This window comes from Antennarius striatus, chromosome 23, assembly GCF_040054535.1.
Source record: "Antennarius striatus isolate MH-2024 chromosome 23, ASM4005453v1, whole genome shotgun sequence".
Taxonomy (NCBI): Eukaryota; Metazoa; Chordata; class Actinopteri; order Lophiiformes; family Antennariidae; genus Antennarius; species Antennarius striatus.
In genome coordinates this window covers 4,455,239-4,468,286 of record NC_090798.1, presented here as the reverse complement: position 1 = coordinate 4,468,286, position 13,048 = coordinate 4,455,239, and the positions used below count along the sequence as shown (strand labels likewise).

The 13,048-nt window shown below is 40.7% G+C and overlaps 1 protein-coding gene across 1 annotated transcript; it reads left to right on the top strand.

Moving 5' to 3' along the window:
* The first annotated feature begins 4,908 nt into the window (after positions 1 to 4,908).
* LOC137590447 (FERM domain-containing protein 7) lies at positions 4,909 to 13,006 on the top strand. The gene is made up of 12 exons (XM_068308079.1): positions 4,909 to 5,137; positions 7,155 to 7,259; positions 7,373 to 7,415; positions 7,745 to 7,823; positions 8,036 to 8,133; positions 8,258 to 8,372; positions 8,517 to 8,664; positions 9,457 to 9,552; positions 9,630 to 9,793; positions 9,973 to 10,041; positions 10,772 to 10,847; positions 11,034 to 13,006. Exons 1-12 carry the CDS (start codon positions 5,015 to 5,017, stop codon positions 12,249 to 12,251), a joined length of 2,334 nt encoding a protein of 777 aa, XP_068164180.1. The 5' UTR covers positions 4,909 to 5,014; the 3' UTR covers positions 12,252 to 13,006.
* Positions 13,007 to 13,048: the final 42 nt, after the last annotated feature.

Genomic DNA, 13,048 nt, shown 5'->3' with positions numbered 1-13,048 from the left:
TTGCTGATGGCTTTTTTATTTTCAGCATTTCCTTACATGTTCAGCGTGAGCGCTGCGATGAGACACAATCGCCGAGATATGATTTCAACTCGGAGCAAAATGAATTGACTGCTCAGCAGCGCACGAAGCAGCTCAGATGGTGAAGGTTATCCAGATGACGTTAAACACAAACAGAAAGAAACTCATTGTTTCACCTCACTTTTAAGGCTTCCAATAAAGATTATTGAGGATATGAAACTCTGATTTGTCAACCCAAAGCCCATGCAGTTAAAAAGTAAAAATCATTTCTATAATATTAAGTCATCATTTTGCTTCCAATATATCATGAATTTGCTGTTTTCAACTTGGAGGAGTTACTATAAATAGTTTGCAAAATTTAAAAAATGCTTACAGACAGATGGACGACTATATATTCCTTCATCATTTCATAAAAAGGCAATAAAAATTGTAATCATTCTGAGGTGATAAAAACCATCTCAAAGGATGACAAACATGGGGAGTTTGTTTCGATGTGTGGGGTGGAGCAGATGGGTGGACATTACTTAATAAAATTATGTTTAAAAACATGGCTTTAAAGGATGTGTTGTCCTCAATCCATCACACACGAAGAGTGAGATTTAAGATCACCTTTAATTCAATACTGTATTTTAACGACGGAAGGTTTGTCTCCGTTGTGTCCTCACAACATGAGTAACACACATCCACGCACACAGACCTGCTATTTGACTTTCCATACACTGGTTATAATGGTTTGCACCTGTTTGTTGCTTTTTCCAGCATATCCTTCATCAGGACACGCTGGCTGATCTTTTTCCACATCGCCAGCCCTCCCTCATCACGCTGCATCTTTGCTTAATTTTGCATAAGTGCCAGGATTACAAATGCAGTCATGTTGCATTTTTCCCCTCAGAGGACGGCAGATGTTGACATCAGGGTTGTGTTCAAAGGTCGCGGGTCAGAGTTCAGAGAGGTGTCCAAAGTTTTTCTTTTTTTTTTTTTAGTAAGTTCATATTATTGAAAGTTTGAAACAGGCTATGATTCGGTTGATTTCCACAAACACTAACTTCCATTGGGTTGCCGTGGCAGCAGGATGTCACTTTTGTAATTAAAAAGCATAGATCAGTGAAACTTGATATATTTTTTAATAAGCCACCATAGATGTGACTGAACTTTATCTCATCCAACTTTTTAGGCGGTGTTTTCATCATTTAATGGACAGGTCACGCAAAAACTTCCTGCATTATCTGCTCACCACAGCACTGATGGGACGTCTGGTGGAGGAGACGCTAAATATTTCTGAAGCAGGAGAACAGCGTTGTCCTCCTAAACATTTGAAGAAGGTGGAGACGTGTTGAAAACAGATCAAATCAAAGATCATGTCTCTGTAGACGTCCTTCTGGATTCCATCTATACATGTTAACGTTATTACTTATGGATTATTTACTAAGAAATTACAATAATGTACTAAAGATGTGATGGGTTCTGGTCTGGTACAGGCCTTATCCCGTCCTTATTTCTCAAGTTCCCCTCCAAATTTTACACGTTGGTTCATGATTGAGCTGAAAACTTTCTTAATCCTGTAAAAAGTGCTCCCAGTTTCTGTAAATTTAGACCAGTCTGTTAACTTAATTCAGGAACTAAAACCAGGCCAGTTTGGTGAGGCTGAATAGACTTTTATTAAGGTACACGACGCCATCAGATGTTTATTACTGGCCCAGCTTGATGCAGGTGCGTCACCCGACTGCAGGACAACACACTGCTGCAGTGGAAGAATTATATGGGAGAGAAAGCTGTCAGGGCGTGTGCATCTCAGGAGGGAGGCGGCAGCATGAAGACGCCAGATGCTACTGTGTCAGGCAGGTTAGGTGTGTGTGTGTGTGTGTGTGTGTGTGTGTGTGTGTGTGTGTGTGTGTGTGTGTGAGAGAGAGAGAGAGAGAGAGAGAGAGAGAGAGAGAGAGAGAGAGAGAGAGAGAGAGAGAGAGAGAGAGAGACGGGTGAGGAAAGGGGAGGAGGAGGAGACTGGAGACGAGGGATGGAAAAATGAAAAGTGTGTGCTTGTGTGTGACAGATGGCGAGTGCAGATGAAGAGAGGCAGGTTCATATTACAGTATCACATGTTCATGGACAAGTGTGTGATTGTGTGCTGCTGAGGATCATACTCAGGTTTTTATCGCCATCTAGTGGTGTGGCTGATCTACAGACTGTTCATTCAGACCTCATTCAAAATATCACTGACATTTGGGGGCAGAATTATAATTTTGAACAAAAATCATCTGCATAAAACATGTCCTTGAATGGGTCTGGAGGAGCAGATAAAAATGAAATCTAACATGTATTTATGTTGGGTTTTACTTTACTGTACTTAACTATATATTTCCTCTCCTTTGTATTTATGATCCTTACTATCAATATACTCAAATCTACATTTTTAATTCACCCTAATTTACATTTGTATCTTTGTTTCCACACAGATGATAAGGTCATATTCCCTTAGGTGTTACCAGAATGTGTGAATAAAGGTGTGGAGCATACAGATCAGAGATGATTGTTTGGATCTGGATCAGTGTGCAGCTCATTTAAAAAACTTCTCTTCTTTAACAAAGATTCAAGATTCAAAAGATTCCAATCTTATTTCTCATCCAGATTATATTTAATTCCTTTCATTTTCCTTTACAGTAACCCGTTAAATAAATATAAATCTGCATTATCTCACATTTCAGTAATTAGTATATATCCCTCTGTTACTGTCATTCAACAGTGAGTCAAATATAGAATAATCTACCAGATTGGGATTATAATTTTTATATGTTGTAGATGACCAAACAATTGGCCCAGATGGGACATGTTTAACCCAATAAAAGACACACTGAAAAAGAAGATTTTTCAAGTCTAATGCTTGAATGTGTGTGAGCAAAATACTCCTTTAGTGTTAGTGATTGCTTTCTTACTTAGTCAAAATAAATTTTCCACGACAAATGTTAGGTCGAGGGTTAGGATTCAGGCTGTTTTCTGATTTGTTTAAATTAATGTGTAGATTTCCATGGAATTTACTAGAAGGATGGAAAGGAGCAATAAAATTTATAGTCTATCTGAATAAAGGAATTTTCAAGGAAAATCTTGGAAATGTCCCTTAGATAAAACCTAAACACTTGGATTTTTTTTTTTTTTAAACTGTAGAGAGGTGGGGCTTCAGTAAATAAAACAGCAGTTAATTCAATGTTGGTGGTCAGACGAAGGTAGTGCTTCGAGATCTATTGTAACGAAGGAAGTGTAGCACTTAGCAAAAGAAGCCAGGATAGCATGACAGCGGGAGGCGGCCATGCTGCAGGCCCAGCAGATGTGACCAGCTCGATGGAATCCAAGGCGGATGGGCCAGACGGGCAGGATGGAGGACTGATTCCGGCAGGTGTCAGGACAGGATTGCATGGACAGAGTCTACAGTTTTGAAGATACAGTATATATAAGATTTTTATATATATAAGATTTTGACTTATTTTAGGAATTTTTGTTTCCAGACAGTCTCAAAAAGTGGAAAACTGCAAGAAAACAGACTGAGATGACAGCACTAAAGGTCCAGTCATACCCATTTTGGAACCTGCAGGCTTCTGTAGCGGAAACTTTGTGGAGCACAGACACAGCTTTAATATTTAGACCAGTGGATAAAGTCAGTGATCGTGTTTGTCCTGATCTCTGTTGTGTGTGTGGGAGTGGGCGTGTATCAGAGACAAGGGAAAAACCAAATGAAGCCTTGACCAACATTACACACACACACACACACACACACACACACACACACACACACACACACACACACACACACACACACACACACACACACACACACACACACACACACACACACGCACACAAAGTGCTCTTTCCATGCTGGAGGCGTACGGAGGCTTTGCTCTACTAGCCTACTTTAGGACAGGTCACTTCTCAAAAAGCGTTCAGCCACCGTGAAATTCATATTATCCAATGGAAGACACACACACACACACACACACACACACACACACACACACACACACACACACACACACACACACACACACACACTAACGTGACAGCAGCATAAGCAGAGGGTATAGAATCATCTTTGTGCTTTAACATTGTTGGACTATAATGAAGTTTTCTCTTCAACAGATAGAATTTACAATAATTAAACAATGAAATCGCAATATCTAATAGATATGAGAATCTGATCAGGATTTCTTTAATATTCTGAATCAGGTGATCCAACATGTTAAAATTTATAGGACTCACAGAAATTCAGATATGTGAGATAATAAAAAGTGATAATGATCCAGACTGACCTGAGATCAGATTGTAGTTGCAATTGTGGTGATTCCATTTTATTTCACTTTCTTCTTCAGAAGTTATTAATTTAGACTATGAAGACAACCTCTGTGAATGAAATACAGATTCTATTATTCTAAATGATTGGTTATGAGTGCCATACGACCAGGAGAGTTTAGGTTGCAAAAACCACAATTAATTAAAGTACATAAACTTAGCAAAGACAAAACAACACATGGTCTAGTAAATGTTTAAAATACTCTGAATTCTCATTTACAGTATTTTCACTTGGGTAAATGTGCTCTCCACTGCTGAATGTAATCTAGACCAACACATTGACGTCTTCAGACACGTTAATGCAGCTGTAATAACTAAATAATGTAAAAGTACTCACAGAGGGATGATAACTCTAAATATTCAAGTTTATATCCAAGTTCTATGCAATATTCTTGTATTCTTATATTTTATACATGGATTATTTTTATACGTTATATTCAGTCTGTCGGGGGGAAGGAAACGTCAGCGTGTCGCCATCCGTGCGCTCCAGCAGCAGCCACGGGTTAAAGCTCAGAGGAGCGCACAGGAGGATGATGAGGATGAGGATGAGGATGATGATGGTGGTGATGATGATGAGCGCGTAAAACAAGACTCCGGTACTTCCACTCAGGATGGTGGATGTTATTGGTGATTACTTTTCCTCCTGAGACGCGCACACATGGAGGACCGTCCGCGGCGGAGACTCGGGAGCCTTGCGCCCAAAGCCCGGGTCTCCAAGGAGACGAAGCTCCGGCTGCGCGTCATCTTCCTGGACGACAGCGAGCGCACGTTCGAGGTGGAGGTAAGTTTAAGTGGACTAATAGAAAGAAAATAAAAATGTTTTTATCAGTTGAACGCCACTGGGAATTTTTTAATTCGTCCTGAACTTAATTTATCTTTTTTTTTTTTTGTTCAGTTGACGCAAATTGACACAAACATAAATATCCTGGCTGAGAGAAATCCAAGGATGAGGAGCTTTAACTGAATCATAAACACAAACCCTATAATTACATAAAAACAAAACATAAGCTTAAATTAAATTCATATATATTAAAAAATATCATTATAACTTTATCAATATGATTTTGGATCGATAGCGGGCCAGGTATTCATGTAATTGCGTTAGTCTTCCTATCAACAGGAGAGGAGTCAAACTAAGAGGAAAACAAAGATCATTGCATGTCTTTAAATGCAAAGAATTAAAAAAAAAAAAAGAAATCCCAAAGAAACTATTTTTACAAACATTTACCAGAGGCTGTCTGTCACACATCTGTGTGGTGAACGGTCACGTGATCTGTCAGCTCCACCAAACCGGAGAGAAGGATTTCAACATGGTGACGTCTCCTGCGAGGCACAAACCTATTAGTAGAGAGCAAAGCATCTTTTTCTGTCCGGGACATCAGGAGGAGAAGGAGGAGGAGGAGAGGTGAAGGAAGGAAGAATGAAGGAGAGAAAGAAAAAGGTTGTGTGGATGTGAGCAAATCTGGGAGAATAATATGTGATTACAGCACAAAATGCCATTATTCATAAAAAAAATTACTTTTAACTTTAAACAGGAGAGTATCATGGGATGAGGATGGCTACCAACCATTAGGATATATCAGACATAAACATGTTTAAAACATGTTTTTACAATTGCTTTGTTTGAATGCATGGTTTAATATCTCTTGTATTTCATTTTGTGAATTTCCTGCGAGCAGATTGGACAGTAAAGTTGCATTACACTCAATTTCACTGCATTCCGCTCTGTTGAAGATAACTGCTCTATTGTTCTGGGGGTGGCCATTTGTTTCTACTAATGACCAGTTAGGCCTGTGTTCTCTTTATAATTGGTTACAGCTGCTCTTTCCCTCCTCTTCCTCCCTCTTTCTCTTTCTCTGTCTCTCTCTATCTCTCTCTCTCTTACTCTCTCTCTCTCTCTCTTCATAATGACAAGTCAAAGAGGGATGTTCGATAACCCCTGATGGGGTGCTAAACACCACCTAGCAACCAGCAAACCCTAAAAAAAAAAAAACTCACTGCAGTGAGGAAGAGAAGCACAAACATCTTGGTAATTACAGAGATGAGCAAGAAAAGGTGGAGAAGAAAAGAGAGAGAGAGACATGGAAGGAGATTAAAGAAAGGAAATAGAGGGGAATGAATATGTTTGGGATGTAAACTCTTGTAAAATCAATGGAACATTACTGTTCCTTATTTTCATTGGTCCACCTAAGGCACAAACTCCCACATATTTTATAAAAAGTGATCATATTGCCTCTCTCTGCATGTTCTTGGTCACAAAATGTTTGCAACCAAATCTGAAATATTCATTTAAATGCTTGAATATGTTGAAACTTAGCATCTCTGCAGTCATGCTGGTGGTTCTACATGCTATCATTGTGCTAAAATCAAAGTGACAAAATTAACAAAGTCGAAAAGAGGTGTGATATTTGCCAACTTTATTAAGCATGCTAAGACGCACCAGTTAACACTCAATCAGGAGAGCTGTAAAAAGTGTACGAAGCTAACAAACATCAAATTAGTGTCACAAAAAGACAAAAATAGGTTAACCATGCTCTTTAGGAGACAGGAAGTGTAAGCCTGTTAGTAGCATCTGTGCAGCTTCTCATCTGTCTGGGTTATAGAGAATCTCTATCTTTGAAAGCAATGGAGCTCCAGTTCTTATGACATGAATTACACAAACTGTCATGATGCAAACTTATTCTGGATTAACAGTAATTACTTACACCACCATAGTCTGAGGTCCCTGGAGTTTTCCTGGACTTATTCAAAGGGTTTCAATTAAAAATCCAATTCTTCTTCTTTTAATTCTGTCCCAGCAAAAGGTTTTAGGTGGTGACTTCTTCAACAAAGTGTGTGGTCATCTGAAGCTGCTGGAGAAGGAGTACTTTGGACTGGAATTTAGACACCATAATGGCAACTACGTAAAACAACCCCACGCATAGACACACACACACACACACACACACACACAAACACTCACACACACATACACACCGTTTTTTTTTCTGCCACTTTCAATGGGTTTCTGTTCCAGGTGTGGTTGGAGTTGCTGAAGCCGCTCGCCAAACAGATCAAATGTAAGTCAAAGAAAGTTTTTCTTCATCTTTAACAACAAGAAATATTCTATAAATATGTTGTGAAGTGAACACAATGTGTGGTCTGAAAGTTCTCTGACAAGTAAGGCATTTCAAAAGTTGCTCATATTGAGGTATCATTAAAATGTTGGTGAAAAGCATTCTAAAGGCTTATTTCAAAATAATATTAGATTAGAACTTCTCATACTTTATTTATGCTTGTGTTAATGAAGGAAATGAAGGAAAAGTATAAACTTGTAAACGTTGGATAGACTTAGAGCTCCGGAAACCTTCTTTTTCATCCTATGTTCTCATATTTTCCCATCTGTCAGACACCAACGATCTCTTCTTCAGATTTATAGTGAAGTTCTTTCCACCTGATCCTGGACAGCTTAAGAGAAGCCTCACCAGGTAACATTCGGATCTTTTTCAGATCCTTCTGTGTCGGTGGTTCTCTCATACACTCTGGGTTTATCATCCTTTAACACAAGAAATGTTACACATGAAGAGAAAGGTTAAAAACCGGCCCTTATTCTTCAGCCGGGGAATCATTTGCATAGCTTGTGTGTGTGTGTGTGTGTGTGTGTGTGTGTGTGTGTGTGTGTGTGTGTGCGTGTGTGTAGGTATCTTTTTGCCTTACAGATTAAACAGGACTTGTCTAATGGCAGTCTGACCTGTCATGACAACAGCGCCGCCCTGCTGGTTTCTCACATACTACAGTGTAAGTACAATGCGTGAATAGATGCATAGATTGGTTGTTTATCTTTCATGTGACCTTGCGATAAACTGATTTGTCCGATGTCAACTGATTTATGGAACACTATTTCCATATGTGTTTTTTGCAGCAGAGCTAGGGGACTACGATGAGGAGCTGGACTGTCAGCATTTAGAGATGAAGCAGTACGTCCCCAACCAGGAGTATCTAGACCACAAGATCATCAAGTTCCACAAAAAACACAGGTAGACACTACTCCTTTCCGGTGTCGAGACTTTTACACCCAAATGAAGCCACCAGACTGGATGCAAATAAATCACCCAGATCACATCAGATGATCAAAACGTGCTGGTCCACCAGCTCTTCATTCAGGCCTCTTGTCTCTGCAGGGGTGTGTCTCCCGCACACGCCGACATCCAGCTGCTGGAGGTGGCAAGAAAGCTGGACATGTACGGCATCAGGCCTCACCCCGCCCACGATGGGGAGGGAATGAGGATCAACCTGGCTGTCACACACTCCGGAGTTCTGGTCTTTCAGGTTTGAAGGACCTTTGAACACACAAAGATTAAGCTTCCCTAACGGTGGCAACATACTGGGGGATGTTTCTACCCACCAAGGAGCGTCTTTAGCCACGTTAGCATTCAGCTCTTGAGATGCTACAGTTTTAGTCAGTCATGTAATTTAATTTGTTTAGCACATTTAAACTCTCTGGATAATAGATCACTTTGTTGGGATGCGAACATTTGCAGATCATCACTAAAGTATATCTGTCAAAACACATGCATTGTCATCTCTCAACTTGCACTGAATCACAACCTTACACCCTAAATGAGAGTTTCACCTCCCTAAATCTGACCTTACAGATGGGACTTTATCTAAACATGTCCTGAGACCGAAAGGTAAACACACTCTGTGCATCTGTGTGGGAAACGAATCAAGGTTGAGAACATCGGCCCTGATGTGAGGATGTCACCCCACAGATCTGTGTTTGCTTATCCAGGTTTTAATCAATTCACATGCACCAATTTTCTGAAACACTTTCAAAAGCTTCTTCGCTGGAAAGCTGAGATTTGGACACTTAAAGCCACAGTCTAAACATACTATTGAAAATTGTTGGGACTTTTTCTTCCTTTATCTTACAGCAAAGTGTTTTGTAATTTATATGATTTTAATCGTAACTACTTAATGACTCCTGGAATAACTTTACAGCTAGTCCCATCAACACATCAGGTTTTCCACACAAAGATTTAATACTGATGAAATGCATGTCAGTATTTTTTGTTTTTGTATAAGGAAGGACACGCAAGTGAATCTTTTTCCTCTCTGAAGGGAAATACCAAAATCAACACGTTCAGCTGGGCAAAGATTCGCAAGTTGAGTTTCAAGCGCAAACATTTCCTGATCAAGCTGCATGACAAAATTGGGGTGAGAACCATTTCAAGCTCCAAAGATGAGTTTATTCAATATATAAATACAGTATGTGTTGTGTCCCACCCATCTAGCCTTCAGGAAAAGACACGCTAGAGTTCTCCATGGCCAGTCGAGATGTGTGCAAGTCCTTCTGGAAAACCTGCGTGGAGTATCACGCGTTCTTCAGACTGGCAGAGGAGCCGAAGATGATGCACAAAGCCCTGCTGTTCAGTAAGGGCTCCAGCTTCAGATACAGGTGAAACAAACACTTCAGTTTCTCTGACAAACTTTTACAGTTTTACTCTGACAGATAGTCCAAGTAAAAAAACGTTCCACTCGATATTAGGACTTTTATTCACTCCAAGAACTGTTATTTGATGACCTCCTAAGGAACTGAATGATGATTAATATGAGATGTGTTATTTTAAATGGCAGCGGGAGAACACAGAAGCAGCTTTTGGAATGTATGGGATCGGGAGAGAAAAAGTCTTCACACTTTGACAGGTGACAAAGTTTGCATCACAGACATTTTACATTCTGATGCTTCCATTTACCTGCAAATGCAAATGCAAAATATATATATATATATATATATATATATATATATATATATATATATATATATATATATACGCACAACGGTCCTGACATTAAACTGATTGATAAAAATAAAACATCACAGGGAGGGTTTATGCTTGATATGTTCTCACTGCTGCGGAGACATCAAGCTCCTCCAGTATGCCAGCTCTCATACAATAAGATCAACAATAATAACATTGTCATTATCATTATTATTATTTTTATTTTTATATCTCTAGTCGATGGCATTCTGTTAGGCACACACTACCTCTTGCTGTGGAATTTATTGCATTCTTCAAGTATTCATGCAAAAAGTACTCATTGCTATTTATTGCTGTTTTATGCGGGTTAGGGGTCAAACTTGAAGAAACAAATTACTCCTGATGACTAGAGATTAACCTGTCAACTGCAGATTATTCATAATATTAAGGGATGCTAAAGATAATAAAGATCATTGATTCTTAAACAATATGTAACTGACATTATGAAGTAGCTGCATCAGTAAGAACTTCTGTACCTGTGTGTACAGACATATGGATATTTGCAAGACACACATGGAAATCCTGTCACAATAAAGTTACCAGAACAATGTGAAAGATGAAATCTTATTTTATTTCCCACAGAGTATCTAATCACTGTATTGCTCTTCACCCAGGACCTACACTCCGTCAGACCATGATTCCAGACAGTGTCGCTCTTCTCCGGATCTCCTCACGGACGTTTCCAAACAAGTAATAAAAATCCCAGTTCTGAGCTCAAAACCATGTAGAGAAGCAAAAATTACAATTTTAAATTAATACACGGAAATATGATATTATTACTTGATCATTTATCCTTTTTCCAAGCACAAATTCTAAATATTTGCTACTTGGAGTGATAAAAGCTGATTCTATGGTACGTGGCTCTTGCCTCCTCAGACGTACGAACACTCTCACCCGTTCCCTCAGTCCAGGAATGCCTTGGCGGTCCACAGTCAGGACGAGTTGGATCCGCATCATCCATGTGAGGACGATATTGAAATTGGTGAAGAAGCGATTCGCAGTCATTCGTCCATAGACGTCACTAAGAGGACACGCCCTCTCTGCCAAGTCACGCCTCTTTCTCCATCTCTATACCAATTAACTCCTTCACCTAAAATGAGATCCGCTTCCACGTCTGTGATAGACGACACGAGGGGCGGACGTATCGGGTCGCAGCGCCAAGCCCAAAGGTTAGCTGGTGTCTATGGCAACCGGTCGAGGCGTCGACCCAACGCCCAACCACACCCGGATGCTGCTCAGCAGCTGGTTCTCCTCTACCCAAACAATCCCGCCTACCAGTATCACCCAGTCCTCCCAACATTCCCATTAGGTGGCTCGTCGCCTCTCAGCCGACACCCCTACTTCACAGACTACGTCGCCGTTTCCTCGCTGGAACGTTTCCCGCAGCCAAGAAGGCAGGATTATATGATGATGGACAGCCTCTTACAGCCATCTTTCTATCCTATCAGTCATGATTCGTCATCCCTGTCGCCAGTGAGGAGGAATCTCCGCCCCTCCGGCTCAGGCGGGCTGGGATTGGCCAGAGTTTACCATCCAGCAAGCAATGGAGGAAGGCTTTGGGGTGCTGGACACACAGAGGCGGGACATTACAGTGACGACTCGAACTTCCTCCCTGGGCTGCCTCGCCGTGTGGCCAGCCAACCAGACGTCAAGTTTCACCTCTCCAGGAGTCATAACCCCGCCTTCAACCCGGCGTCAGAGTTCAGGCCTCTTGGTTACTATCCTCACCTGACACGCCCCTCCAGACCAACCTACCTCCCACTTAACTCCTCCCCTCTGCCTGATCGCCCAGCCTCGCTATGCATGATGGGAAGCGCCAGAGGAAGCTACAGCGATTCAGATCCGGAGGTTTTCTATCCGTATTACTGCCCGCCTCCGCCCCCGCCTCTGGGGAAAGTGGGGAGGCCCGCCGGACTAGCCAGGATGAGGTTTTCTTCCGGGAGCCTCCAGCTGGATGAGGAAGAAGAAGAGGAGGAAGAGGATGGGGGGGCAGCAAAGCAGAAAGCAAAAACTGAGTTGAAAAGTGAAGATGTGAAAAAAGAAGAGGGAAAGGAGGCGGCAGGCGCCTCGAAGGTTACAGAAGTCACGCTTTAGATCAAGAAAAGTCATGTTATTCATGGAAACAATAATTTCTTCTTCGCCTTCCGTGTATGGGAGGAGTGAAGAATCATCGGCCAATCAGCTTCTCCTGACCGGTCATCAGACGCTCGATTAATTTTGAGTGACAAATATGGGTTGGCCTTTGTCAGGCTGGTACAAAGCCACGAGCTGATTCCTCAAACTCTGCCTTTTTTTTCTGAATGCATGAAAAGTGCCATGCCAACACTGTACAAACTTTACAGCTAGTTTACCTCCAAATCCTCGTTTTCCTAGCTAGCTGATGATAGACACCATTGTCCAGGAGTTTTAAGAGGACAAGTCAGTTCAGAGAAGGTCCATAACAAAAATAAGTACATCTAAATTTCTAAAAGATGGTATCTAGAGTCAAATTCTTGTAACCCCTACAGCAATTTTCTTGATTCTTGAACTTCTTGAATTATGCAGTTTATGTTGTTTGAATATTGAAGCTTTGTAGCCCCTGCCAGCATTTTTACTTTAGATCTTTAAGCAATGAAAATGGTACAGATGCTTGTGAAATGGTTTGACAATCAAAGAGATGATTTACAGAACAGCATCTCACTCACATCACACTCAGCTTCAGTTGGTAAATGAAATGTATTTTTTATGCCTTCTTTTCACAACAAACTCATGTTAACAGTCTGATTACGAGTACAAAATAGATCGTAGTGAGAATAATCAATGCAAATAGCATCCGCCTTTATAGCCAGTTTGTAGTCTGTCGTTGGTACGCAGCTGTTGATGCTTAAATATTTAAAATTATGTTTCAGAAC